Source organism: Fringilla coelebs, assembly GCF_963513975.1.
Source record: "Fringilla coelebs genome assembly, chromosome: 7".
Lineage (NCBI taxonomy): Eukaryota > Metazoa > Chordata > Aves > Passeriformes > Fringillidae > Fringilla > Fringilla coelebs.
In genome coordinates, this window is record NC_140035.1 from 15,496,072 (window position 1) to 15,522,743 (window position 26,672).

General features: G+C 49.7%; 1 protein-coding gene across 2 annotated transcripts; it reads left to right on the forward strand.

Annotated features, from left to right (window-relative positions):
* Nucleotides 1–26: 26 nt before the first annotated feature.
* Nucleotides 27–26,360, forward strand: TTLL4 (tubulin tyrosine ligase like 4). Of its 2 annotated transcripts, none has more exons than XM_084209659.1 (19): nt 27–93; nt 6,824–8,102; nt 8,775–8,884; nt 9,306–9,369; nt 11,357–11,481; nt 11,853–11,963; nt 12,355–12,431; nt 13,104–13,298; nt 13,382–13,464; nt 14,551–14,679; nt 15,287–15,409; nt 17,399–17,497; nt 18,057–18,191; nt 18,914–19,051; nt 20,894–20,993; nt 21,538–21,748; nt 23,986–24,062; nt 24,646–24,728; nt 25,525–26,360. In XM_084209659.1, the coding sequence occupies exons 2-19, from the start codon at nt 6,880–6,882 to the stop codon at nt 25,664–25,666; spliced, it is 3,225 nt and encodes a 1,074-aa protein (XP_084065785.1). In that variant the 5' UTR covers nt 27–93; nt 6,824–6,879; the 3' UTR covers nt 25,667–26,360. The 2 variants fall into 2 exon arrangements, with proteins under 2 accessions (XP_084065785.1, XP_084065786.1); XM_084209660.1 differs by having other exon boundaries at nt 28–93; nt 23,986–24,056.
* Nucleotides 26,361–26,672: the final 312 nt, after the last annotated feature.

Below are 26,672 nucleotides of genomic sequence, written 5' to 3' on the forward strand. Positions count from 1 at the left end.
GGCGCGGTGGCTGCCGGGAGCTGTAGTCACGTGGGCCCGCCGGCTCCCCATGGTAACGGCGGCGGCGGCGGGACCGGCGGGCCTGGGCGGGCGGTGAGTATGGTGGCGTTGCCGTTCTGTGGAGCGGGGCTTTGCTTCCCGTGTGTCTCCCTGGGTTGCACCCTCAGAGTTCCCCCACTGGGGCGTAGGGCCTTTGTCCTCCCCGCGTTGCCTCCCCGGTTCCTCCGCCCCATAGCCGTGCCCGGGCCCCGAGGAGGCACCTTGCTCCCGCCTGGGCCTGCTCGCGGGGCTCGCCACGGCCTTGCCCCGTTACCCCGTGGGGCTGGGGGGCGGTTCGGGAGCGCTCTGTGGCGAGACATGCTGGCGTTGGCGGCCTGGGCGGCGCTCCAGCGCCAGGATAAAGCATCCTGGTAGCACCTTCGGCGTCAAAGTCTTTCAGTTGGAGAAATGAGCCACACAGTGTGTTCCCCGGGCGAGCGGCAGGGAGGAAGGCCTGGGTCCCCGGCCACTCACGGCCCCAGGGAGCCTCTCCAACGGTATTTGGAGTATTAGGATGGAACTGGGATCCACCAGGCCCAGGTGGAGTGCTGGGATGTCTTGGATGTCCATCCTTTCATTAGGGTTTTGGCTTGGCTGCTCTTGTATTGTAAAAAGGAGCCGTTGAGTCTGAAAGAGGAAAGAGCTGAGTTGAGACAAACCTAGAATATTTGCTGAATGCCTCCAGGGTTTGGTCAGGGAGTGAGGAGTGAAGGTGTGGGAAGCCCTGTGGCACTGTGCAAGCCTCCTGTGCAGCTGGGCTGTGGATGTCTCATGGGTGGCAGAGTTCAGCCCCACAGCTACACATCAAAACCCTGCCTACATGACCCCCTGAGGCTTGTCTTTCTTGTAGTGGTATTCTCCTCACGAAATGGGCAGATGACATCTAGTGACTCCCGGATAGTTTGGGGGAATTTACAGTCAATTGTTGGCCTTATTATAGTTTTCTAGAATAATATTTCCACAATTCTTACTGTTTGTACCCAGCAGTTAGCAGCATTTGTCCTTTTGTTGCTCTCTTGCTGCAGTTGCTTTGTCTTAGGCAAAGCTGGTTGATGACAATTGCCTCCTCCCACACCTCAGTCGAGGGGTCCTTCTCAGCACAGCAGGGATCATATTTCAAGGAGGAGCTGAAGAGACAAATGTCACATAACAGTGCCTGCATGGAGATGTCAGATCACTGACACAGGTCGGGGGCTTTGGCTGCTGTACCATCCTGGCTGCGTGCCACTCCTTGACATTTCCCAAGTTCCTGCCATGCATCGAGTCTGGGAGTATTTGGCAGCTTCTCACCTTGAGTCTCTGTTTCTTCTCCACTCCTGAGAGATTGCTGTAGGGGTTTTGCAGTGGCTTCAGAAGAATTTTTCCCAGCCCTGTCAGGACATGAAAGAGTCCTCAGCACATACTGAAGGACAAATCTGGGAACCTTTTCTTCCAATTGCAGCTATGTTTCAGTAAAAAGTATCAAGAACAGAAGGTGGCCTAAGAAATTATGTGTTATGAACTAATTGGGTAGTTCTTGTCTCCTTGCTGTGTGTTGATATTTTATACTTGTTTTGCTCACTCCAAATCCTCCACTTTTATTTTTCTACTAAAGGCCCGTCTGCCTAAGATCAGATGGAGCTGTGCTGTCTCAGGTCTTACACTGGTGGCCAAACTCTTTCCAGGTCTTGCCATCAGATTCTCTTTTCTCCCATCATGGAGCTCAATTGAAAATGCTGTACCTTCAGTTTGAATCTTCAGGAATGGGCTGTAGACCTCCTTGATGAAAGGCTGTTAATCTCATGGTTTAGCTTGCTGCTTTTAACCCAGATTTGTATCTCTGCTCTTGTTTGTGTTGCAGTACAACTGCTTCTGTTGCCCATGTGATGAAAAAGTACAAATTGGGTGGGAGCAAGGGCAGGCACTTACCAGCTTCACTGCTGGAGAAACAGAGCTGCATTATCTGCTGTCGGTGTGCACTGTATCTGCTTTAGGGCCTGGGTAGTCTGCCAGGGAGAAAAGTTGATATCCTTTGACAGCAGCAGGAACTCCATACTCTGCCCTTTGCTGTGGCCCCTGCACTGTCCGGTCACAGCCAGGTCAGCTCTCCCGGGGCGAGCACGGAGCCGGCCCTTTATTTGAAATGTCCTTGGTGCACTCAAGCTGTAGCCCTGGATTTTCTGCCTATTGTGCCAGAGTTCCTTACCTCATCTGGCAACTGTGCTTCAATGCCCTTAGAGTGATGGGAAAGTCCCTTGTGAAGTCAAGCACAGGAGCCTTCTGTCCCCAACTCACTCTGTAAGTGCATGGAGGGAGGCATTTGCTGCAGCGTAGGGTGAGATGGTGGCTGGATTGCAGCTCTGCCATGGCTTGCTCCAGCATCCTGCTGTCCCTGAGGTCTGCCTCCACCTTGGGAACAGGAGCACACACCTGAGCTACTCTATTTCTCTTGCAGGGCAATGCTCTGCCTTAGGTAAAGGGTCTTTTCAGGCAGACATACACTTCTCATACTTCCTCTATTCAGTGTGGAGTGGATTTCAGCACCACAGCTGATGAATGGAAATGACCAACCCTGGCACAAATTTAATCCTGGGATGCAGGTGGAATTTGCTGATGCATCCTCACAGAGGTTGATTTCTCACTGTTTTGTTTTGTTTTTTACCTCAGTGGCCACATAAAAACTTGACGTCTTGATTGGGACAGAAATTGGTTGTCATCCTCTGGATTTGCACACAGAATGTGGTTCTGCAAGGATGGTAATGAAGCTGATAGGTAACAGTGATGCTTAACTGTGTGGCAAAGCAGCACACCAGGCTGATGTACCCAAGAGCATTTCTGCAGTGGCCAAGCTGCCTCTGGGCTATGTTGTCTTCTTGGACAAATTGTGGCTACCAACACTCTCTGCTCTTCAGCTTGAACTTGCTGGTGGACTCAGGTGCTTTGGCTTGGTGTGGGACTGCCCTTGAGTCCACTAGTTTCTTGGAGTTGATGTAGGGGAGGGAGGGCTGTTTCCATGCTGTTGAAACACAAATTTGTACCTAGCTATGAGCTGTTGGAGCACTTTTAGGCACTCACTTGGTTTCAGATCAATGTTGTTGATCTTGTTCAAGTTTTAATTTTTTTGAGGGGATACAAGCCCTTATTTTTAAATGTATATTTGTTTTAAAACCTGTTTGTTTTGCATTGTTGTTAACTTGCTTGTTCAAGCTTTAATCAAAAGTCCCAGAGCTGCAAGTAAGGAACTTGGTGTAAACTCAGGTCCTGTTTAGAAAAATATGTTATCCTTTTTAATAATAAAGAACAGAACAGAATATGCACCTTGCAATGGCATAGAAAACAATAGCAATTGCAGTTGTGTAATCTCTCTTCCTTGTGATTTTAGGGTGTGTGTGGTTGACAACACATTATCAGGTCAGCTTGCAGTGCATACATTTACAAGCTCTTGTTATTTTAAGTGTATCACCAAGCTGCACTTAAAATAACCTCCACAGCCAAACTCTTCTAACAGTGGGATGATGTGCACCCAGGCTCTTGAGGTCTTGTCCTTTCCTGTTTGGAAGAGACCTGTGAGGAGCTGCCACGCTGCCATTAGAGGAACACATGCCTCTGTGGGGCTCAGGCTGGATGAAAGGGTTTTGTCTGCTGTGTACTGGGTGTGCAGAGGCTGGGGCTCATGTTGGCCCTAGTGCTCTAGTGATGTCACATTTGTACAGGCTGTGGCAGTGCTCCAGCTGATGTCTCAACACTTGCAATCAAGTTGTGTGGCAATTAAAGGTGTTGGCAGAATAATTGTAAGCAAGTGCAGCTGTACAGTCACTCCAACAGTGACAGCTTTGGCCTCTGTATTGTGTGTCCATAAGTCCAAGCCAAAATCCATTAATTACTTGGTTGGGTTTGAATTCCAGCCTGGCCAGTTCACCCTGGGCTTTTCCTAGCTCATGTTTCTCCAATAAAAATTCAAGAGTGTTATTTTATTGCCATTGTGAGATGAAGAACAGACTCCAGCTCCTTTCTCATAGAGTTGGATTGGCAGAACTAGGGATTACATCAAGCTGTGACCTTTGTCCATCCCAGAACTCCAGCTGAATTAAACATAAAGGGAAAACTTCCCCACTGCTAACCAGCTGGGGCAGGTAACGTGTTTCCTACCCAGAGCTATGGAGATGTGGCAGCTGCTGTCCTGTTGTGACCACAGCCTGGCACGTGAAGGTGCCTCCCTCCATCTCCATCAGGTCTCCTGGATGCTCAGCAGCTGCTTTGTCAAGCTGTCCTTGCAGTAAGGATGGGAGACAGTTTTCAGGTGGACATTAGAGTTGGCTGTGGTGGCATGCAAGAGGTATGAATGGAGGGAAGGACAGGCAGCATGGACTGGTGCTATCAGTCTGGATGCATCCTGACCTGCCTCCTGTGAGAGCATCTTCCTTTCATCTTTCCTGCCCCTTCTGCCCCTATCTCTGAGCTCCTGTGTCTCCACAGGGAAACAGTGATGGTGACTAGCTGTTGGCCAACCTAGGCCTTACCTGAAAGCTCTGCTAAAGGCCCTGCAGCTTTCTTATGCACCTGCTCTTTCCTGCACACCCCTCCCCTGTGCTGGCCCAGACACTTCTGCAACTCCGTGACAAAACTGCTCAGGAGGGGGGCAAGCTCAGCACATCTTTGCTACTGTGGGGCTGGGTTCCAGGCAGTGTTAACTAAGGCTGTGCCATGCCCAGCCCTCCACCCTGGCAGCCACAGCTGTCACCAGCATCCCCGTGTCTGTGTCAGTCACATCTGTGCTACCGTTGTCACTTACTCCCGATCAGGGTCACACAGGACTTGTGCTGGCATTTTCACACCTGTGTATGAGCTGACTGTAAAATTCACGGCCCTTGTTACAGCTTCATTAGGCCCGATCACTTTTATTTTTACAGCAGGATGATTCACTGATAGCTGTAAAGCCGGGTGGAGATGAGGTACAGATGGCTTTCACTTCAGGCTGGTTTCACAAGGTCATTCACAGCCGGGTGAGAGTGCAGCCAATCGCCAAACTGGCAGTGCAGGTGGTGATGCTAGTGACAGACCCTCTAGGCAGGAACACTTCATTCTCCTTGGATTTTAGTTTGCTCTTTAACACCTATGTTCACTGGTGTGCTAGGGTCACTTTGTGGTCTGAGTGTGCTTGTGAGCTGGGGGGGGGCAGCGTGTGCAAGCCAAGCTCCGCTCCCTTGTTTACTGGTGGAAATTTGAGCTGGGCAGGTGACGGCATCTGAGCCACAGCTTCTTTGCTCTGTGCTAATCGCTGTGAATGTCACAACACAGCCAGGTTTGCTGCTGGGGGCAGATTGGGTAGCCATGGAATAGTGTTGTACATCTCAGTTGTGGGATTCTCTTCCCTGGGGTTTGGAGCCCCTCTGGGCTGCAGCTCCCACTGGGATGTAGGTGCCCTCTCCTCATCAGGCATTCTCAGCTTGACTGTACAAGCTCTAGCAAGCAATGCAGCCTTATGGGTGTGGTATGGACTCGGCACTTTTTCCTTTTTCACAATTTCCTTGCAGAGCTTGGCAGGGTAGCAGCTCTCCTTGAGGATGTATAGCTCCTATGGCATCCTGCATAGGATGCTCCATGTCCTACATCCTCTGGCTGAGATGCTGCTGACCTGGTACGTGCAGGAAACTGGAGCTGATTTACAGGTTGAGAAGGTCTGGCAGGTGTAGGTCTGTCTGACTCTCAGGGTCTCCAAGCTACACTTTAACTGCTGCATCTGAGGCTTGTCTTTCAGGTGAGAAAGGAGTGTGTATGTGTATGGCAAGAAAAGGGAGAGTAAAGGGAGAGTGTGATGGCTGATGCACTGCTTATCCTTCTCTTTATACCTTTTTTTTTTTTTTAACATGCAAGCATGTGAGAGCTGGAAGGTGGAAGAACCAGCCAGCCTGCTTGGAATACAAATTCCTATCGCAGCTGTATCCAGGGGCCCTCCAGGCATGTGTTAAAGCAATAACTGGCTAGTGGTTTGTTTTCTCTTTTCCCTTCTCCTCAGGCAACAGGATGTTGCAGGTATGGTGCAATATTCATTCTAGGAAGATTCAGGACACTTTTATCTGCAACTCATTGGTCTGCCGGTTTGGTCCTTGCAGGAGACTTTTCTGAAGGATTGCAGTGGGGAGAGATGTTTGTGTACATTACTGCCAGTCTCTGCTGGAAACAGAGGTGTTGATATTAAAACAGCCCTGCGTTTGGTTTTTGCTGCATTCTCAGTCCTGAACTCTATAGGAAGCCTTTAGCCGTCGCTAAGCTTTTCTACAAGAGTGAGAAACATGTTCCTTTTAAAAGCAAGGGCTGAGGTTCTCATATAGTTGTGTAATGTACTGAGCTGAAGCTTTAAGGAGTAAGGAGAAAAAATAAGCAGCTGTTTTGGCATTTGTGGTGGAGTCAGGAGGCTGATTTTGGAGACACAGAGCTGTAGGAGTGGGCTCCAGCTGCCACATGGGTCCCAGGAAAGCAGCCTTTTGTTGCAGACAGGGTGACTGTGCTGGAGCTGCTACCCCACGGCGCTGGCTAGTAGTCAGGCACCCCCGTGTGTTTGCAGGGTACAAACTTTCCTGCAGATGGCTCTCTTTACATTGTTCTTTGCATCCTCTGGTTTCATGTGAGATGGCAGCCATTCTTTGACTTGGTCTCCAGAGACTCTTGGTGAGCTCAGTAAATGGGAGATGTGGCTTTCATCCTGCAGGAAAAGCAGCTCATCCTGCTTTCCTCATGTGGCATTAGGCTGGGTGCTGTCCCCTTACAGGACAACAGTGTCTGTCATGCTATCCTTCTGTTTCAGGCCAGCAAAGATGCTGCTGTAGATGACTGACTGTGCCTCAAGTGCTATGGCTCTACATGGCGTCCGCAGGACCAGACCATGCTAATGGGGGCTCTAAACAGCAGAAGAGCATTGGGCTGGAGTCAGGCAGCCTTCCGGCAGAAAGACCTCAGCCGTACTGGCCCTGGCGCCTCGCTCAGCAGCAGGCCAAACCCGTCTGGAATTTAGAGAAGAGATATGCGAGTGCTTTCCAGAATCGCATCCTGCTGCCCTCAGGGATCCCTCTGCAGCAATCCTGCTTCTTGTGCTCACCATCACTATGCCATGCACAGCCCACTGAAGACAGCCTCCAAAGCCCTTCAGACGCTGGCTCTGCCACAAGAAGGGTGATGTCTTCCCTGCTGATGGAGCCCTGCCTGCTGGCAGAGGAGCGCTCTGGACCTGGAATTGAAGGATCTGCCCTCAGCTCAGGTCAGCAGGCTGCCAGCTCCTGTAGACCAGCGCTCAATAACAACTCCTTCCTACGGTCAAACAGTGCTAAAGTGCCTTTTCTGCAGTCACTGAAGATGAAAAAGATGGAAAACACCCAGAGGTTTTCTGCTACTTTATGGTCCCTCTCTGGGGACAGTAGAGACAGCTTCCCTAGTAGCCTGATCAACAGGGCAGTGAGGGACAGCAACGTCATGTCAGAGCAAAACAAAATACCCTCCCATACCCTTGTGCAATCCTCAGGAAGGACAAGCAGTGCGGTCCTCAGGAAGAACCAGTGCTCGTTGGAGGATGCTAAGGGGAGACCTCACAGCTCAAAAGAGAAGGAACCAGAGAAGAGCCTCTTGAAGGCTGTGCAGCAGCTACCTAGTCAGGCTGCCACACACAGAGGCTTTGGGTGCCAAGTCGAAAGTTCCGGCCTTATGAATGTGGGCAGCCTGTCCAACCAGAACAGCGGGAGGAGGCAGCATGCTGGAGTGCAGATGACCCAGAAAGAAACCATTGCTCCCTCGAACTTGGAGCTGGGGAGCCATTGCCTTAACAGTAACTCGAGCCTTACGGGCACCTGTGATGCCGTTGCCCACACTGAGCGGATCAGTGTCCGTCCCTTGGCCTCGTGCGCCAGCGCTTCCGACTGCAGCACCGGCTGCCATCGCATGGGTGGGCTGAGCCCTCTGTGTGCCGGGGACCACCTGGTAAGAACAGAGCCTCTGCACTTTGCTGCCATCTCTGAAGTGGCAGCACAGGTGTCCGCCATCCAACTGGAGGAAGAAGAGAAACAGGCCCAGGCTGTGGTCTCAGGAAAGCTTAGGTAAGTAAAGGCAGGAGGAGGAGGGAGGCTGCAGTAGGATGTGCCAGGCTGGTCGCTGTGTCTGCATGTGTTGGGAGAGGATGCACTGTGGGCAGTACGAGGTGGCCATAAGGATAACCATGGGCTGTGTCCATGAGCAAAACCCTAGTGAGTGGGGCACCTTCCTGCAACCCCCAGCTTGACACAGGCACTTGGGATGGCTCCAAGCTGTTCCATTTTCTCCTTTAACCACAATATGGAATTACTGTGTGGCATTTCTAGTTTGTTCTTCTCAGTTGGGGGGGCCCTGCCTGCAGTGGAAAGCTCTGCACATGTGAATGAATGAAACCTGCTGTTGAACCAGGCCGTCCTAGTCAGAGACATGGGTTCATAAAAGAACACAGAGCTAATACAGGATAGAGAGGGTGTGAGAACATGGAGCTCCTGCTCTCCTGCTGGAAGCGGGTGTCCTTTTTCTTCTTCTTTGTAGCTGCTCCAGAATGTGTTCCTTTTCAGCGTGGTCTGGGTCCTCTCCATCTTGCTAGCTTGGGATGAGTGCTTGTACATCAGCATTGGGGAGGGCAGTGCCCTCCTTCCCCTGCCCACATTATCTCATGCTGCCTCATGGGCTTCTGGGTTTTTGGCCCCAGAAAGCATGAGCCATTCCTTTTGATGTGATGTCCTTTGTCCCAGTGCTACTGCTGAGAAGTCGCTGCTGCAGCCGAGCCATCCCCAGGACGAAGCAGAGGAAGAACTTCCTGATGGCCTGGATGAGAGCTCCAGTCAAGAAGAGTATGAGGACAGTGAGTACCCCAGGGAGGGCGGTGCTCCATGCCTCAATGTGGGGAGTCCAAGAGTTTTCTGGGAGCGGGGGGTCAGCACAGCTGCCCTCCTGTCTTACATTCATGCTGTCATTTCAGGATGTACTGAACCCAAAACTGATATAACAGCAAGGAGGAACTGCATGGGTTCCTTCTGGGAGCAAGCTAGGGCTCACCACTGTCCTTCTCCAGAACTTAACCATCTCCTCTCTGTGCAGGGCTGTCAGCTCTGCTCCCTTCCCTGTTTTTATGACCCCAATTGGTGGGCAAAAGCCAGGATCCAAGGATTTGGGGTAGCTGGAAGGTTCTGTCCCCTGCAGCATTTGTTTCCTCTCTTCCCTCCCTAACTCTGTGTGCATTCACTCCTCACGGAGACAAAACTTGAGTTTGTTTCCTACTGCAGGTGACTCGGATGCTTCCTCTGATGATGATGTGTTGTCCATTAGCTCCGCGACTCCTGCATCCGGGTCAGTAGCTGTAAACAGTGCACTGAACTTGGTATATTTTTCCCAGACTTGTCCCAGGACCCGAGGGAATGGCCTGAAGTTGTGTCAGGGGAGGTTTAGCTTGGATATTAGAAAAGGGTTCTTCACCCAGAGTGTGACTGGGCACTGGAATAGGCTCCCTAGGAAGTGGCCACAGTACCAAGCCTGACAGAGTTCAGGAAGCATTTGGACAATGCTCTGGGGCACATGGTGTTGACTCTTGGGAGTAGTGCTGGGCAGGGTGGGGAGTTGGACTCAACGATCCTTGTGGGTCCCTTCAAAATCAGCATATTCTGTGATTCTGTCATCTTTGCTGCCATGGTGACAGAGGAGATGGTAGCATGCGGGGTAAAGGAGTGAAGATAGGAGCAGATGTCCCATCTAAAGCAGGTTTCCTTGCTACCTCTCTTGCTACAGACAGCAGCCTGTAAACTGCTGAGGGTGCATCCGCTGCAGCAAAACAGGGGTCTTAATTTCACTGGCACTGACAGTTGCTGAGTTAGGTTTATTCGATTAAATTGTGCTCTTGAAGTGTCATTGCCCGGCAGATGAACAGAGTGGAGGTGTCCTGGGCCAGAGACTGCAAAGGCTCCTTGGATTTTCATGTCTCAGCATAGCATCCTAGAAACAAGTCCTGGAGCCTGGGTTTTTCTTTAACTTTTTGGAGAATCTTTGTCTGGGGAGCACTGGTCAGCCTGTGGTCATCTGAGCCCTGCCTTCATGACTCCTGGCTGACCTTTGTTGGACCTATTTTTGCCCATCCAGCAGTGGGAGCTGGTCTTGCATCAGGGTTGCCTCAGGCTTTGCTGTCTGCCTGACAACTTGCTGCTTCCCATCATGTCATCACTAATCTGGGAGACAAGCAAGGCTTTCTGTGAGCAAGTGTTGAGCCTTAGGGTGCTGCAGGGCTCTGGGTGTGCACATGTGGTTGTGAAAGTCCTGCAGAGGTGATGTAAACTGGCCCAGCAGCTGTTTCTGGCAGGATGTGTCTGGTTGGCCTCCGGGGCAGATGGGGAGAAGCAGTGCTTGGGCTAAATGCCTCTTGCAGCAAGGAGGTGGGGGGTGGGTGGGGTGGGGTGGAGGGTGTTGGCCACTTCTTTGTGCAGGCTGTGTGCTGGCCTGGCCTTGAAACCTTTGCAGCTGTCTCCTGCCTTCAGTTTGTGTGGGGAAACCCAGTTTTGTGCCAGAGAATGTTAACCAATATAATCCTTTGCCAGTTAATAAACTTTTAATTATTGATTTCAGTACTGAAAAGAAAAAAAAAACAAAAAAACAAACCAAGGACTTCTATAAAACACCTCTTCTTCCTTCAGCCTGGTCTCCAATTCTTTTGTGACAAGCTACACTCGGTCCCTTCAGTGATGCAAGGGGTGGCCTGAGAGATTGGTGATAGTGTGTTGTAGTTCCTTTTCTTTTGCTGCTCTTTGTTCTTTATTGGATTGCTCTGGTGTGGCTTCTTCCACTGGCTGTGGTGGCATATATTTGAATATATGTTCATTGCAAACCCTACTTTTCAATTCATCACAACCTTAATAGAAACATTACAAATTTTATCCCTCCTTCCAGGTATTGGGGCTTGCTGTGGTAAGGTGTACATATAGTGGGTAAAACTCCATCCCTCTTCCCTGCAACACAGCAAAACCATGAGGGTTGCAACAGTTAAATAATATGTATTACAATCTCCACCCCTTGTTCCCTTGGACTAGGTTATAGGGTTTGTCGTGTAAAAGACTCCACTCCTTGCCCTAGAAAATCAAAAACCCCACAGCAGGTACTTGGCATGAGCGTTCATTGCAGACTCATCCTCTCATTGCTGCAGACTGAGTTACTGACCTAAGTGCCCACTGCTTGCACCACATTGCAATGATGGTGCAAATTCCTGATACCCAGATTAAGGCTCCTTCCGGCTTCCCTCTTCCTTTGTTACTTTTCACTTTTAGCCAGCTGACTTCTGCTTCATCTTTCTTAGGAAACCCATCGGGTGCCTGGCCCAGCCTTCTGAGGCTCAAGACAAAGTGCTCAAACCAGCTCTTGTCTGCAGTTTATTCCCTAATGTGCCTCCAACTATCTACTTCGGTACTCGGGATGAGGCAGGTGAGCCAGGGTCTGTTGTTGCACAATGTGAGAGTGGCCAGCCCATTATTAGGGAGCAATGGGGCTGGCTGGCAGTGGCTACCCTTAACCCTTCCCATGATGACACCCAACACTGCTGTGAGATCCAAATGACTGCAGTACGCTGTTACTTCCATTGTCTGGAGCATGACTCAGGTTGCCACTAAATGTTCCAGTGTCCTGGATCTCTCCCAGCTGTGGAGTCCTCTGCTCATGACAGTTCTGCAACAAGGGCTAGGTACCCTCATCTACAGGCCTGGTGCCTGTGCAGCAAACCATAAGAATTTTGCAGCTGTAGTAAATCCAAATACTGTGTTTGTTTTCCTTCAGTCTTTAACTTTTTGCCTTCCTAGTGGAAAAGCTGCCTTGGGAGCAGAGGAAGCTGCTGCGATGGAAAGTCTGCAGAGTCACACCTAAGATAGTGAAGCAAACTGTTGGCAGGTCCCACTTCAGAGTTAGCAAAGGTAAGTTGGGAGGCAACATTGTGTCCTTCCTTGCCTCCAGTGCCTGGACACAGGAAGGCAGAATGCCTGCAAAGAACAGAGCAGAAGCAATACAGGCTTGGCGCTGCAGGATGCTGGGTTCATGTTTTTGCCTGTCTGACCTGCAGCATTCAAGATCTGTGGGTCCCAGCAGGGGACCTGCCTATTTGCAACGATATGACCCTTAATTAACTGGATGCCACTCAGCCCTTGCTTTGGCAGCTTTGCAGTAGCAAGTATGAGTGCTTTGGGCTATAGCTGCGCAGCATCCCTGGCATGCTTCTGCTAGCCCAAGAATATGGGGTGCTGTGGGTTGAGCGGGTTTTATGGGTGGCAGGGTACTCAGTCATGGACTTTTCTGTTTTTCCTGCAGAAAGCAGTGACTGGCTGGGTTGCTGGGGCAACCACATGAAATCCCCTTGCTTCAAAGCCATCAGGGAGCACCAAAAGGTATGAGCTGTTTTTCGCCAACCTCCTTCATGTGCATGGAGAGTGTTGCAAGGAATTTGGGTGCCCCTCTCTTCAGGGCCAAGTGTTTGCTGTGCCACCTGTACCTGCAGTGTCCCTTCCAGACCTGGGAGAGGAGTCCAAGAGACAGGCATAGCTGGATGGGCATCTCTGCTGTGAGGGTGGCTGTTGTACAGACTGAGGCTGTAGCCAAATTGTGTTTATTTGTGAGTTTCTCTAAATTCAGTCATTGCTGCTAAAAGCAATGCAGTCCTCCTTCTGGCAGAACTGAGGGGTAGGGACAATGCCCTCACTGCCAGTGCAGCAAAGGGCATGTACCTTACTCTGATCACAGAAGAGTCAGGTGTAACTTATGGCTTGAGAACCTGCGAGGGACCAAAGGTTTGGTATCTGTCACAAGTACCTGCCTGTTCTGAAGAGCTGTGATGCTCTGACTGAAGCGGTTTGTCCCTGCAAAGCTTGACTGAGGCGGTTTGTCCCTGCAAAGCTTCAGGAATAGGTAGAATCAGTTTGGGTGCAATCTTGGGAGGGGAGCAAAGACTGTTACCCTGCACTGTATTCAGAAAGAATGTATCCTCTGCCAAGGGAGCTGAAAGGGGTGGGCAAGGAGTAGGGGAAGCAGAGAGATCTCATAGCATCTGTGTTCCTTTCCAGCTAAACCACTTCCCTGGTTCATTTCAAATTGGAAGGAAGGACCGTCTGTGGCGCAACCTGTTAAAGATGCAGGCTCGCTGTGGGAAAAAGGAGTTTAATTTCTTCCCTCAATCCTTCATCCTGCCCCAGGACATCAAATCACTCAAGAAAGCATGGGAGGAAGGAGGTAGCCGACAGAAATGGATTGTGAAACCAGTAGGTGTAAAGCAGAACTCAGTCCTCTGTCTTTTTGTAGGTGCAGGGAGAAGATCTGATCCTTTCTTGTTTGTGTTTTGTAGCCAGCATCAGCAAGAGGCATAGGTATCCAGGTCATCCACAAATGGAGCCAGCTCCCCAAAAGGAGACCACTGCTAGTACAGAGGTGAGTGAACATAAAACCAAGGTTGACACACAGCCTGGGACCTCTTAATGTCTTGTATCTCTGGCCAATTCTGGGCCCCTACCAGTATGTGGCAAAGCAGAAGTACCCGATTTGCATCTGGAGATTTCTCTGGAGACTGCCTGGTTGTCCTGCTGCTGGAAGTTTGGCTCCGTCAGCTGCAACTGGGCTTACTGCAGTGCTGCTGTCTCTGTAGATATTTGAGGTCTCAGACACAACTTGGTTTCATGAGCTTTCTGGAGCTTCTGTCTGCCAGGTGGACATCTTCAGCTCTGCTGTGATCCAGCTCTCACTGCTCTGTAGTCTGGGGTTTGGCATGCTTGGGGACAAACAAACCTTATCTAGTTCACACAAACACAGTGGAAAGCGAAGTCCCAGGGAAGAGGTGGCAGTTGTCAAAGATTTGTTCTTATCGAAGTTAGAATGGTTCAGTAAGAGCCTCAGTGCATGTAGATGCAAAGGATTTTCCTGAAATAACAGAGTTCTCAATCTCCTTCCCCTTCTGCAGAAAAGTGGAATAGTTCGTCTTGATTTGAGGTTATTTTCTGGGAAGATTCTTGTGAGAGCAGGAAAACTGCAGTGTTTGGGAGACAGGGAACTGTTGTGTTTGCTTGTTAGTTCTCCCTGTCCTCTTTCTATGCAAAGAGATAAATTTTCCTATGGAAAATCATGAACCTCTGGGATGAATAATCAAATGAGTTGGATTAAAATACCCAAATGTTTCTGCTTACTGTACAAAACCATCTGTGGTGTACTGTATGTCTTAAATGTTCCTGAAAATTGTGATCAGCGTTGTGGGTGTGGAAAAGCTACTGTGCCTTAAAACTGAGGAAAATCTCTTCAAAATGGAACTGAGCAGAAGGAAACACTGCTTATGTGCTGCAGGAGCTCCTTATGGATGGGAGAGCTGCTCTTTCTCTCATTTTGTTTGTGATGTGATTAACTTGGAAATGCTGTGCAAAAAGGCTTCAGCATTGATCCCTTGTTTTGCCAGGGCTTCTAAACTGGGTGCTAGAGATGTTCCTGCATATGAAATGCTAACCCTTATGTGCTTACTTCCCTCTGCAGATATCTGCAGAAACCCTACCTCATTGGCGGGAAGAAGTTTGACCTGAGGCTCTATGTTTACGTCACTTGCTATGACCCCCTCAGGGTCTACCTGTTCAAGGATGGATTGGTTCGCTTTGCCAGCTGCAGGTAGGCTGTGCAGGAGAGCAGTGCTGGGGGCTGCCTTGGTGCCCAGGCACCTGTGGCTGTGGTACCTGCCTTGGCTGGGGCAGGAGGCAGTCAAGCCCTATGAGGGTGATGCTTAAAGCTGTATCTTGCTTAAGAGGCAGTGTGGAAACACACGAGGTCGCTGCAGGTGACTGTTGAAAGGGAATGTGAGAGGGTGCTGCCTACATCCAACCTTCCCAATGAAAGATCAGCTCATTGTAAAGCAGTTCTTGAAATACATCGTCTGTGCTTCATTCTGCAAAAGCTGGCACACCAGAAATGGAGATGATTCTTCCAGTTTTCATTGTATTGCCTCACGCTGATGGAGTTCCATCACTGCTTTTGCTCACTGATACTCTGGCTTTTATTTGTTCAGGGTGGGATTGCATGCCACTGTCCCAAGGCAGCCTGTTCTGTCTCACATTTTGTTCCATTAGCTCTTGGCCTGTGAGGACAGAGAGCTACAGGCAGCAGGGCTGGTGGATGGCTGAGAGTGCTCTGAGATGAGAACAACGTCTGTGCCTGCCTCATGGACCTGGGGACAGCCACTTCAGTCTCGGACACCTTGTGTTCCTCTTGTCTTCTCCAGGTACTCCTCCTCAATAGAGAGCCTCAGTAACAAGTTCATACACTTGACCAACTACAGTGTGAACAAGAAGAACGCAAAGTACAAATCCAACTGGGATGAGACTGCTTGTCAGGGACACAAATGGTAGGTACTGCTTTTAGGATACAAGGCAGCTCTTTCTATTTCCCATTAAGTCAGACTTTTTTCAGTATTCTTACCCAAAACTTGAACTTGCTTTCTGTATCATCTGCTTCCACTTGGGAAAGTGGAAGAATTGAGTGATTTTAGCATGAGTTAGTGTCAATGGAATCTGGATGGTCTCCCTGGCTTGTGACTCATCCTGTACACTACTGCTTGAGCTGTATGTGCTGTTCATCCTGCCTGTGTTTGTGCCATTCCCTGCTTCCAACGCTGCATTCATCTCTGGTCATTCATCCCCTTCCCCTATTGTGGGCATGATGGGATGTAGTTAAAGCGAAATCTGATTGGTTTTTGTTAGATATTGAATGGGTGATGCTTAAATTGGCTAGATGGGAGCTTCTGCCCATCTCATTCTTGACTTTGCAGAGAACGGGACAGCTCTGGTTCAGAACTGTTAATTTATGTGCTATTCAGTGGGAATAGGAGCAGTGGTGCCATTTCTAGGCCTTTGGGAGGAGGGCTGCAATTTTGCAGGAGTTCCTATTCCTTGCTGTCCCATGGGTGAATGGATGCAAGCCCCAGAAACTTGTCTCTGATTCCATGGCAGTGTTTGAATCCTTTTAAAAATAGTGCAGGATTGAGTTCTCAATCCTCAGCCTGGACAGGGCTACTGCACTTCAAAGGGAGTTGCAGAAGATGTTTGGCTGTGGCCATATCACTTAGACCTGGACCTGCTCTACAGTGGTCTCTTCCTCCACTGGGACTTTTAGCAGGGTCCTCTGCCTCTCAGCAGTTGCCATTGTGTGGAGTGGGATTGTGTGGGTTTCCCATACTTGCATGCAAGTCAATGCTGGCTGCTCCAATGTTAAAGATAAGTGTGGCTGTAATCCACTCCATCTTGTATGTAGGAAGCGTGACCTTTGGATTCCTGGCCATTAGCCACATGGTCTCACTTGAGAAATATCTCAGCATCCTTGGCTCGGTGTCAGAGTAGCTTGCAGCACTCAGTGTGGTATGGGAAACTCCTGTAAAAGCATAGATGCTCCCCCATGCCATCTTGTTACCACATTTTTCAGAAATTCTTTTCCTCCCTGAAGCCTCAGTGAAGTAGCTTTAGTGAAAACATTTTTGGGGTCTTGTTGGATTCCTGCTGAGCTGTTTTGCAGTGCTGCGGGGGAAGGCCTGCAGGAAGGGGAGGTTTGCTGAGGACATGGAGGGGGAGGGAAGAGAAGATCTGGGCCTGACTTACCTTGCTCATGTGCTAATTTGGGACTGTGCTGAGAGAAGTCTATGACAGATTCATGTTCTTAGTAGCTTGGGCCTTCAAACCCAGGGGCCAGGCTGGGGAGAGCAGTAACTAGGAACTGAGAGGTTTGAGGATATCAGGAGGATTGCCATGCCAGGGAAGAGCACTGTCAGGGTTCCCCTCTGTTGCTTTCACCACCAGCAGCAAGGGGCTATATGTTGGAATCCAAAATGCAAGGAATTCTGAGAACTTTGGGCCTGTAAGCCAAAGCTTAAAATTAAACACGGTATTTGATCTAAGACCTTGGGAAAAGCTTCCAAACTTAAGTGCTAGAAGCGAGAATACAGATTTATAATTTGAAACAGAGACATGTTAAAGTAAGTGGAAGAAAATTTAGAGTTTTAGAGTTTAGTGTAAGTTTGTGTGCCATAACATGATTGGCTCAGAAAGCTTTCACTGTAACATGAGTCCATAAGATGAAATATTTTAAAATTAGGTCAGAAACATAAATATCCTTGTTTTATTAGTGTTTTATTAGTCAATAAATCCTTAAAAGGTCTTGTAACTAGCTGTCTTGTGACCTTCTGAACTATGCAGTAAAGATGTGAACCAAACTCACCTTTCCTACCTACGCAGAAGATAAAAAAAATAAACCATATCATCTAAAACAACTGGAAAATCCCATCTCTAACTCATTTAAAATTCCTTCAAAAATCCCCACTGCTCCTTTGCTTTCTCTCTCACAGGGCGCTCAAAGCTCTCTGGGGTTACTTGACCCAGAAAGGAGTTAATAGTGAGGCCATCTGGGAGAAGATTAAGGACATCGTTGTCAAAACCATCATTGCGTGAGTCTTGGCACCCCTTGCTCTGTGTGTCTGTGAGGTGCACTTTGGCCCTTTTGACTGTCCAGTCTCTTCTCAGCCTGGTCCTTTTGTTCTTAACTGAAATGGTATCCCTGCTGTTGGCCTCAGTATTTCTCTGCAGATCCCTCCTTTCACTGTCTTACTTATGCTCGTGCTACAGCAGCTGCAGTGGGTAAATAGATCTTACATTTCCCTGACCTTCCTGAAGTCCAGAAAGGTGCAGTGTTCCCAAAATTGCCCAGCTTACCATCCGCTCCCCTGCTTTGGCTGAGAGCCTGAGAGAATGGTCCCTGGTGCAGGTTAAATCTTGTATTCAGAAGTGAATGCTACCTGACACAGCAGGGATGCTCAGGATGCAGTGCTGAATCCACATGTGGTGAGGCAGCAGCAACACACAGGCCTGTGTTGGTCCCTCAGCCCACCTGCTCCCGCAGCACGTGGCTGCATTACACTTCCAGAACTGTCAACACGTGCTGTGAACAGCCAGAGCTCTGCTGTCTGTCTGACTGTTGGAAACAAACGTTTTTTTCTTGGCTTGCAGTTCTGAGCCCTACGTGAACAGCCTGGTGAAGATGTACGTGCGCCGGCCGTATTGCTGCCATGAGCTGTTTGGGTTTGATATCCTGCTGGATGAAAACCTCAAGCCCTGGATCTTAGAAGTCAACATTTCCCCAAGGTAAAGCATATTCTGACCCACAGCAGAGTGGATAATGGCCTTTCTTTTACTACAAAGTGAGTTTGGCTTGAAATGTCCCCTGTAGCCTGTGCTGAAAGATCATGAGCTTTGAAGCCTCTCTCTCCAAATTGCAGGAATCAAAGCCCTCCCTGTCTGTGAAAGCAACATTCCTCTGCAGTTCAGAAAGCTTTTCTGGGCATGCTCCAGCTAGAGCCAGGGAAGAGTATGTTAAAAAAGGAAGGCAAGGAGGGATGTGTCTTGTACAGAACGGGTGATGGCAGAGATTTCTCTGCGTGGGCAGAAGCAGTCAGCAGTTCCACTGCCTCGTGCACCGTTCTTTACTTCCTGACCGCATCCGGCCTTGTGGTGTCAGCTGTGCCGGCAGGGCTGGGAGCTGCAGTGTAACCGAGCATGGCCTCCCTGTCTGCGAGAGTGGGTGGGCATGAGCTGTGCACAGAGCCATGTACATGGGGCTCTGGGATTGGATTTGCCTATTTCTAGCAAACTTGGGAAGAGATGAAAAAATTAACTATTTCTGATAGGAAGCCCCGCCTTCAAAGCTCTGTTGTCAGGATTTTTCTCTCAATGTCTTATGGCTGGTTTCATAAGGTAGGGGACAGGCTGCTGTTTGTGTCCCAGTCAGTGATAACCCAGGGATTGAATTTGGGGCCATGGGGCCTCCATTCTAGCACTCAGGCTGCTGTGATGCTTCCTCTCTGCAGCCTCCACTCCAACTCCCCACTGGATGTGAGCATCAAGGGCCAGATGATTCGGGACCTCCTCAACCTCGCTGGTTTTGTTCTGCCCAGCATGGACAGTGTGGATTCAACGACACAGACAAGAAGTTGCTCTACCTACAGGTTATCCCCCTTCTCTGTTAAAAAAGCAGGCTTTTTTCTTGAGGGATTTAATCTGGGGGGGGTGCTTGGAGCCCAGCAAATGCTGGCTTCTAGCTGTTGAGCCTGTGCTTGCTGGTGCTTCAGCTATGGATTCAAAGAACTTGTCTCCTTGCCTGAGTATGTGGTTCCTGTGGTCTCTTCAATGCAGAAGGATTTATGCTCTCTCTGCAGGTCCATAGTTGGAAGTGAGGCCAATGTAATTTGTGCTTGCTCTGCAGTTAGTCAAGTCGTGCTCTCTTGTCCTTCCCCCTGCCAGAACTAATACGATGCTAAGTTTCACTGCTTCTCTGTTTGCTTGGAGGACTGGCTGGCTCTGTTAGGGCTGGATCCACTTACCCTCTGACTTACCAGAACTGACATGCTGCTGCCTGGAGCAAGAGGAGCACCTGTTATTTTGCAAGTGCTAGAGTGATCAGTTCTTTAGGCAGGACTGCAGGTGTCACATGCTGCCAACCTATGGGTGGAGGTGTGCACAGTCTTACTTCACAGCCAACATGGCTGTTTTTTACAGAATGGTAATTCCTGGGTGTGTGTCCAGCCAGACCCCTAATACTTCTGTGTTTCACCACAGCTAGGGCTTATCCTGGTTTCAAACCTGATGGCTGGAAGGAAACCAGTCTGTACCCTGCAGCAGAATGGCTGCTGGCCATATGTCACTGAAGGATCAGCTTGCTGGGTGAAGCACCAGACTGCAGTGATGTGTGGGCATGCCAGAAGATGGGACTCTTGCCCTCTGAGTGCCCTGTGCCTTCAGTGGAGAAGCTTGGAACATGGGTCTGTTCCAGATGGGGAGCTCTCACCAGCTCATCTGCGGTGCTTTGATCACATGCTGGTTTGCCACTTCCAGTGGAAGTGCTGAAGGGCAGGTGTCCTCAGAAAGACTTGCAGGGGATTAAGTGGATCCTTAACATGGTTCAGATGATGCATTACCAGATTTCTTGCATCCAGAGGCAAGCTTGTTTAAGCTTGTATTTCCTGCCCTGGGAGGCATATGAAAGGTTTTTTTGCATATGAGTAGAATTCCAGTAGATCTGCATGTTCCCCAAGCACCATGCAGCACAGACTCAAGGTTCTGCTCTCCCTGGTTGGATCTGCACACAACTAATACGTTTTGCAGCAGCAGGAAAAAAAAAAAAAGCTACTTTGTAGATGGGTTAAAAGGTTTTCAAGAAGTATCTCCCAGATTCTGGCATCCCCAAATGGTTAAGTTGGTGCATAGAATAGATGGTTGCTGGTCAGATAGTACAAAAGGCCAGGACTTCCCACGGCATGTGGGTGAATTCGAGTCCTGAGAGTACTTCTATGTTGCCAGAGGAAGTTTTTGATCTAAGAATTCTCTTCTTCCTTGTATGGTACCAGTACTGGGTACTTGCACCCCCATCCCTGTGTGCTTGCAGTTAGGAAGCTGTGTTCCAAGTGGGATGTAAACCTGAGATCCCACCAGGCTTCATGTGCTGTGAATCACATCATGGTGTGTCTTTGACCCTCTTGCATCCTATGTGAGTGTGAGGTGATGGCTCACCTTTTGTGTGAAGGATCACTGAAATGCCTTAGTGAGGGTCTGGCAGAGTCCTCCCAGTTTCCCTGCCCACATCCTTCTTCCCATGTTCTGAGCTGGTGCACAAGGCCGTGGATCCATCACTGATCTCGGAACTAGTGAAATTCTTGGAGAAAGCATTCTCTCATCCATGTCATTTTCATGAGGGTATCATTACTCTCTCAGAAGTTGCTGGGAGCAGCTCTGCCATGACAGGACTTTGTCTTCTCTATTTAAATGCTCTACTGTCTCTCTTGTATCCTCAGTCTGGGCAGTGCTTTGAAGAAGTCCAAGCCAATATCTGAGTATTTGAGAGCAGAGAAGATGAAGAAAGTCTATTACTTGATGCAGAAGATACCTGACCAGGTACAAAACAACCTCCTCTGTTACTTCATCATCATGCCAAGCCCATGTGCCAGCCAGTCCCACATGTCTGTCCCTCTTCAGATTGTGCTCTTTTCTGAAGTCAACCAGATGATGGGGTGCACTTGGGCTCCAGTGGGTTACAAGACAGCTGGTCAGAAATAAACTGGGTTTGGTTAAGCCACAGTCTCACTGACTCATCTGTACATTAAAATAGATGTGTTCTGAGGGGCACATTATCCACCAGTCCCCAAACAGAGTCTGAGCGCTGCCTGCTCTTCCTTATGTGTCTGTGCACCTCTTACAGCCTTTGCCAGCTGACCCCCATGCTGGATTAGTAGGGTCGCTGGCCTTGTCTGCCTCCTGTATTTAAGAGAGGCTGGGCTGCAGAATTGGTGTTCTCTTCAGTTCTGTGCAGCGTTGGTGTCACCAATGAGCCTAGATTCCTTCCAGTTTCCATGTGGCCTTTGTCTCAAAGATCTCAGACACATGGAGACCTTTGCTTGAGAGATGTTTGTCCCTGACCTTGGATTGCTCTTGTCTGCAGGATTTTTATTCTTCTGTCCTGGACATCCTGACTCCAGATGACATTCGCGTCCTGGTGGAGACAGAGGATGAGTACTCCCGGCGCGGGCAGTTCGAGCGGGTGTTCCCCAGCCGCATCTCCATGCGGTACCTGCGCTTCTTCGAGCAGCCTCGTTACTTTAATATCCTGGTGACCCAGTGGGAGCTCAAATACTACTCGAATAGACACAAAGGTAACTGCCCTCCAAAGCCTGGCACAGCCACCTGACTCAGGCAGGCTGCCTGCCAGCAGTCGTGGGAGACTTCTGAGCTGTGCATGTTGAGGGGGAGCTGCCTGCCTGCATACTAACCCCATGAAATGTGTTACCTTCCCAGACTGCTTCAAATATCAGAAAAAGCTTATTCTGACTTGATGAGAGGTGGTGACTGTTCTGGTATGCACAGCACCTGCACTTCTAGGTTCCCTGGGCATGAAGCAGACTGGGATTTTGCCTTCACCCTGTAGCTTTGGCCTCTTACTGTGTTTCTCTGCCCTCTTTGATGGAGAAACAGCTGGATTTGCTGGGCTTTGCTCCTGACAAGTGATGTGTGAAGGAAAAATTGGGCCTATTCCCTGGTCTCCTGCAGCTTTCTAATTGACGAAAAACAGTCAGCATACAAATGGAAATTTTTCCTAAACACTAGAAATCTAGCTAACATTTCCATCCTTTCAGTGCACAATTCTGTATTCTAATAAAAAACATTATCTTGTAATGAGGCATAGCTGGGCTGGACCAATTCCTTCTCACCCAGGGTTGCCTCTATTAGGGAAGCAATATAAACTGTTTGAAGGGTTAGAGAAAATAAAAAGAGAAAAAAATAGAAAAAATAGAGAGAATAAAGACTGTGGCTCAGGGCTTTCCATCCAATATATGATCTAGATGGAGAGGCTTCTGGAAGAGCTAGCCCTCTACTGCAGTGACTGTATGTGTGCTCCTCACCTGGCTATCAAGGAGAGAAAGAAGAAAAATGCTTTTGTCACTTTTCACTGGTGTAAAAGCGAGTATCAAAGGGATCAGTAACATTCTTTCACAGAGAGATGGTAACATCATAGCCTTCTCTGGCTGTGTTGTCAGCATGTGTCATCCTTTGCCTTGCTAATATCTTTGCTGGATGATCTTCCATCAGCTGGAAGAAAGATTCTGTCATGGTCCTCACTGAAGTGCTGCCCTGAACTTTGCCACTCAGGCAAGGGTCCTAGTTCAGTGCTCCAGCTTCCCCAAAGAAGCCAGGCGAGCAGATTTCCACTATCCCATCACTGCTCTTTACCTCTGAGCAGAGCTCACCCTCCGCCTATCCCCTTCCTGTTCCCCTGTGTTCCATGCAGCACTCCTCTTTCCCTAGCCTGCAAATGCAAAGCCCAGGCTCGTGTACAGACCCAGCACAAGGCATCTGAGCTGCCCTGCTCCCCTTGGCCCCCAACAAGTGGGGTTTTGTTTTTTTTACAAGGTTCTGGAGCTTGCTAAAAGGTCACTGAGAAACAAGTTTTGGACAGCAAGGATTTCTCCTAGTATCTTATAGAAAACCACAGTAATGCCAGCTGGACAGCATCAATGGACTAGCCATTGCTTTGCTGGTTATTAATTCTCAAGTCACCCTAGCCTTCTGCTATTACCCTAAGGCTCTTAAATAAGAAAACGGGATGGGATTTCTCAATGTTTTTGAGCTAGCCAAAGAGCAGGGTGCTTGGCTGTAGTGGGGACAGCTTGTTGGAAGCCCGGGAGGAAGTGGAGCCTGTTCAGTGCAGTTGAACGCATGGCTCTGCTTCAAAATGACCTTGCTATGCTCTGGAGCACCATGTCTTGTGTGTGGTGAGAGGATTGGTCCCTTCCAGTCATATCAGCGATGCTCTTGGCTTGTGTCAGTCTTACCCTCTGTCAGGGGTGAAGTCTCAGCCCATCTTGAGCTCTGGATGGATCCCTGTAGGGTGGAGAGGATGCGCTGGGATGCTGCAGCTGATCTGTGCTGTGCAAGGAGGAGGTTGCCTCAGCTGCCCTCCTCTGGGAAACGGGTCGATGACAGCAAAGCTGCTCTACATTTGCGCGGTGGGAACTTTCACCGGTGCAGCCCAAATCAGGTACTGCTTTTGGCAGGCACTGGGCTCAGGGGGACAGCCAATCTGGTTTAATTCGGCAAATCCTGTGTTGCCCCAGTTTTCCTGTTTCGCTGAGCCTGCTGCAAGGAATGTCTTGGCTCCCTGGGAGGAAGGCAAGCACTGCAGCAGCCCACGCACTGATGTTTGCTCGTACAAAGGGTGAACGCCCTTGGTTTACCCCGTGTTTACTGGCACTCAGGCACGTGTTCAAGTGGTTATTGCATAGCATGTTCTATGTGGTCAGTGCAGCATATTTGCATGCCCTGAGCTGGGAAGGCTTAACTCTTTGTAAACCTGGCTTTTCTTTTTCACTTATTGTCTTCTGTCACTTCCCAGGTCTGGAGCTACTGAAGAACTGGTGTGTCAAAGGGTACCACACTGGGGCAAGGACGGATTTGCCCCAAATGGTGCGTGTAAGTGGGGGTAGGGTAGGCAGAGAATGGTTGTTTACCTGCACAGAGCTGGGTAGAGATCCTGCTTGCTCTGCTTCCTCTGGCTCCTGTCTTACCTGTTTGCCTTCTTCCCTCTTTGCCAAGGCCTCCAGGAGTCTGGAAAAACCCATGCTACCCTATTTCCCACAAACATGAAGTCATGAACAGTATATCAGATCTGCAAGTATTTTGCATCTGAATATCCTTGGGTGCACTGGGCACAGCCCTACATATTTGGCATCTGTCCTGACCACTGTTCTTCTCTGTAAGGGAGTCGTCTCTGTTTGTCACTCCTATGCCTTACAGCAGAATGCTGCTCTGAAAGAAACCCACTCTTGACCTCGAGCTGCTCTACTCCCACTTTCAGCAGAGGGATTCATTAGGCAGAGAGCAAAGATTGCTCTGTTTGCTATTCTGGGAACAGTCTGGTGGCAGTGACAATGTGCAGCAGTGAGGCAGCTCTAGCTGAAGCTCTCTAGGGCGGCCTATGGCAAAGCACAGCAGGCTTGAGGGATTTTTGCCACGACTTAAATAGCCATTCTGTTGTCTTCCTCTCCTTCCACAGTGGTCATTGCCAAAGTCGTTCTTCCTCCAGAAGAGTGGCATTCAATCAAATGGCTTCAGCAAACTGCAACTGGGCAGACTGGGGTGAGTTTGCACTGGCCATGATGTTCATGGTGTTCATAGTGTGGCTTTTGGACTGGTGTTCTGGTAGAAAACTGGCAGCCTAAAAAGCAGCTTTATTAAGGGGAGAGGAACAGATTGGTTTGCAGGCTCTGAAGCCTCTGCTCTCCGAGGAGCCAACAGATGGAGCTGGCATGATGTCTGTGCAACTGGGCATGTCTCCTTGGCACTGTACACCCAGCTTAGATGGGAGTGAAGCTCAAAACAGCCAGATTAGGTGATGCTTGGAGCTGTCATGGTCAGAATATGCTGACAAGATATTCCCCACACTGGAGCTTGTATCACTTCTGTGGACACTCATGTGGTTAACAGTGAGCAGAGGCTCTCAGCTGCAGCACTGGCTGGGGAAACAGTGAGGTCTCCAGGTCTGTTGCACTCTCCCAGCTTCCCCGAGCAAAGCTGGGCTGCTGACAGCTTCCTGCAGAGGTGGAGGACGGGAGTTTGTCTGGGTGAGACAAAGTGAAGGGGAGGCACATCACTGGTCTCTGGTTTTAAGAGAAAGGTCATCACTGTTCCTGTGCTGACACCATGGTGGAGTTAGGTTTACACACAGACAGGGAGACTAAGCTGTGACCCTGCAGTCCCACTGATATTGGGATACCTTTGAGGTCAGTGGCCTGGAATGGGAGATGGAGTAGGTGGGCCTGGCAGCCCTATCTCTGAGTCCATGTGTTGTGATACAGCAGATGATTATTGCACCATGGTCCTTTTGGTTCTTTCTCACTCTCCTAAGAAGCTCAGAGTCTCCTTTTCGTTGCAGCGCATGCCTCCCTTCAGCTGGTGAGGACCTCAGGAGATGCCTGGAGCCCAGCCCTGGTCAGAGCTTACCTCTCAACAAGTGCACTGATGGAGCCAACCAGAGACCTGCTGGCTGCCTCTCTGACGCTGCCCTGGTGATGTGACCAAGCAGCCACTGTCCCTCCCAGGGGACACATCGACCTACCTCAAAGGAAGAGACAGGAGCTGGCTCTGTAGAGCAAGAACTGTGGGAGTCTTTCTCACTGCACACTTGTTTTGGGGCTGGTTGTAGAGAGAGATGTTTTCCTGGGCAAAGAGGAGACCTGTGTGACTTCATTTTCTAAAACAAGTGGCAAAGCTTGAGGAAGTGGGGGTTATCTAGCCTATCTGGCCTTTGTCCTAGACTGTTCTAAAAGCCTGACATGGTGGTTTCTGTGCTGTGTGGGAGCTGGCTGAGCCTGCCCGTCTAGTCCCCAGTCAGCACAGGCTGAGTCCTTGCTTGCCTGTGTCTGTGTCCTGAGCTGCTGGCAGCTGAGCCTGCTCTTGCCCTGCTACAGCCTGGCCCCTGGAGATAAGTCCCCAGTCCTCATGCCTGGGGTGTCTGTGCCAACATCCTGCCCTCCTCCAGCAACAGGCCCCACAGGAGACCTCAGGCTTGCAGCTCCAGAGAGACCATGGGTACCGGTGTGGCTCCAGTTTGTTGTGGGGGCAGTGGGGCTGCTGGGGAGGGAGCATCCTTCTCAAGGCCATTGGCTCTCTGGTGTGCCCTGCAGCATGTGTGCATGGACTGCAGGCTAGTGCTCTTCTCTTGGGTCTGCTTTCTATTTTCCCTTTGTTTCTCAAGGATTTCTATTAAATTTTAACACTCAACTGCTCTCCTGGTTCTCACCTGCCTTGCTTTCCCTGACCTCTTTGTGTCCAGTGGGAAGCTCACTCCTTCCCGTGCTTCACTGGGCTCTAATACAGGGAGGGTTTGTGCCACCACCCCACTTCCCTGTCCTTCCCAGAGCTTGGGGTAATTCTTGCTGCCCTGTGGCAGGTAAACATACCCCACTGCATGGAAAAGCAGCTCCCAGCATAACTGCTTTGGTCTGGAGTCTTCCTTATGTCTTAGGGACTATCCCATGCATCAATAATCAAGGGGAACAGTTCAGTCCAACCTTACAAGAG

Coding starts and splice junctions, on each gene's coding strand:
- TTLL4 (XM_084209659.1), top strand. CDS start 6,880: ATGGCGTCCGCAGGACCAGACCATGCTAATGGGGGCTCTAAACAGCAG. Junction 13,299..13,381: donor AGAAATGGATTGTGAAACCA/GTAGGTGTAAAG, acceptor TGTGTTTTGTAG/CCAGCATCAGCAAGAGGCAT. Junction 14,680..15,286: donor GTTCGCTTTGCCAGCTGCAG/GTAGGCTGTGCA, acceptor TGTCTTCTCCAG/GTACTCCTCCTCAATAGAGA.